Source organism: Nuphar pumila, chromosome 12 (genome assembly GCF_984573655.1).
Source record: "Nuphar pumila chromosome 12, dmNupPumi1.hap1.1, whole genome shotgun sequence".
NCBI classification, from domain to species: domain Eukaryota; kingdom Viridiplantae; phylum Streptophyta; class Magnoliopsida; order Nymphaeales; family Nymphaeaceae; genus Nuphar; species Nuphar pumila.
Window position 1 is genome coordinate 103282825 of NC_143260.1, and position 2016 is coordinate 103284840.

The 2016-nt window shown below is 49.2% G+C and overlaps 1 protein-coding gene across 1 annotated transcript; it reads right to left on the minus strand.

Annotated features, from left to right (window-relative positions):
• Positions 1 to 269: 269 nt before the first annotated feature.
• Positions 270 to 1350, minus strand: LOC149821400 (protein MIZU-KUSSEI 1-like). The gene has a single exon (XM_089982571.1). It carries the CDS (start codon positions 1150 to 1152, stop codon positions 433 to 435), a length of 720 nt encoding a protein of 239 aa, XP_089838697.1. The 5' UTR covers positions 1153 to 1350; the 3' UTR covers positions 270 to 432.
• Between the last annotated feature and the right edge of the window lie 666 nt (positions 1351 to 2016).

Genomic DNA, 2016 nt, shown 5'->3' on the forward strand with positions numbered 1-2016 from the left:
CAGCTTGGCACCGTGTGGTGAGATTTAAGAAAATAAAAACTCACGAAAATCTTATTTCATACTCAGGTAAACATATTTTAGTGACTATTATATTTCAAAGAGAAACTCATCTTTTCTAAATATTTTAGTGACTATATATATTTTCCCTAGAATGCAGTTTGTGAATATGATCCAGAGTAGCTCATTTTTCGGTGGTTTATTATTGGAACAAAAGATACAAAAGGCTATCACATTTTCCAAGGGCAAAATAGTCATTTACAGTTATATGCACTGATTTTCTTGACTATAGAAAAAGGGGGAAAAAAAAGGAGAGAAGCAAACGAGTTTATCAACAAGAGGAGACGAAGAAAGTAACAAAATTAACCCAAAAAAAAGGGAAGCCACCGAGAAATTCCTTGACGGATATGCCCTTCACCTTTCCGTGAAACCCTGTCACCCTGTCCTCAGCAAGAAAACGCTGAGCTCCTGGCCGCGAGTCCCGTCCGGGTTGATGAGGTGATACGACTCGGAATCGGAAGAGCCAACGACTCGGCGAAACCCGGCCCTCATGTATGTGACTTCGCCGTCCTTCGACGGGATGACGCCGGCGCCGGCAGACGTCGACTGCATGGCCTTGAGGATGAGCCGGTCCTTCTCCAATACCCGCCGCTTCACGGCGTAGCCGAGCCGCCGGCCGTTACAGAACGTGGTCCAGACCGGTACGGAGTGCAGGGGCGGTTCGTCGGCAGATTCGGCGGAAGGGGGACCTTCCTGGCGGCGATCGCACTCGAGGGCGATGCGGACAATGCCGGAAAGCATCTCCTTGGCGAGGAGCTTCGTGGGGATGGCGAGGTTGAGGAGGAGGGGAGGGGTGGTGGAGAGGCGGTCCTGCTGGAGGCAGAGGCTGACATGGCCTCGGCGGTGCCCGTAGAAGGTGCCGGTGACAGTGGTGCCGGAGATGGATGGGCGGTCATCGAGGGGTGCGTCGGTGGCGGCGCTGGTGGTGGTGGTGGAGCAGAATTGGAAGAGGGAGAAGCGGAGGTGGGAGAAGGAGTTGGGTGGCGGCGGTTGCTTGGTGAGGTTGTGGGGGAAGAAGGATTGCGACGAGTCCTCCACCGTGGTGCGGGCGGTGGCGGTGCTGGAGCGGCCACAGAGCGTCGATGGTAACTTCATTCCGAGAGCGAGAGAGAGAGAGAGGAAGAAGAAACAAATTCTTTTAGAGAGAGAGTCTTCAAGAAAGGAACAAGAAAGAAACAAATTCTTTGAGAGAGAGATGGGAGGGGTTTGCTCTGAATTTTCTGACCAAGGGTTTTTGGAATCAAGAAGAAAGAAACAAGAAGGGAAGGGCAGTGAGTCTGGGGGGACGTTTTCCCCTTCAATCTCCTCCATTACACATATATAGGGTCGCCTCTTTCCATTGGAGGGGACCGAGAATAAATTTTTGTACAGGCAGCCGGCATACGGTCTGCAAGTTAAGGCTCAGGGGGAATTGAGATATCACTGTCGCAGCCTTCGCTGCCGGACCTGCCTTTAGCTAGCGTTCCTTTTTTTCACGTTTACCAAAAATTTTAAAATTACTACACTTGGGATCAGATCTCTCTCTCTATATATATATATATATATCTGTGGGGGTGATATATTGTCTGGCAGAAAATAAAATGCTAAAAGTGACAGCAGGGCCATTGAGCTCTCATTTTTTCTCAAGACTTGTTACAGCCGGAAATGGTGCAAGTGTATTAGTCTCTCTCTCTCATGTTTGAGCTTGTTTGCTTCATGCCATTTTTGTCATGGAACTCGGGGGTTGACGACGTCGCACTTGCAAAGCATGTGGCTGAGAGCTTTATTGTCCTTCAAAGATCAAAATGGGGATGCAAAAAATTATGATAATCGGCGATTGCACCAAATGGTGTGTTCCACACTCACAAAGTGTATAGATCGTTGCTCCCTCCAGAGACTGATTAGTTCTCTCAGTGTGCATTATGGGGTAAGGGCCCTTCCCCAAGATCTCGGGTCTTGGCTTGGTTAATTTTGCATGAT

Excerpts from the sequence above, each read along its gene's own strand:
- LOC149821400 (XM_089982571.1), bottom strand. The coding sequence starts at position 1,152 with ATGAAGTTACCATCGACGCTCTGTGGCCGCTCCAGCACCGCCACCGCC.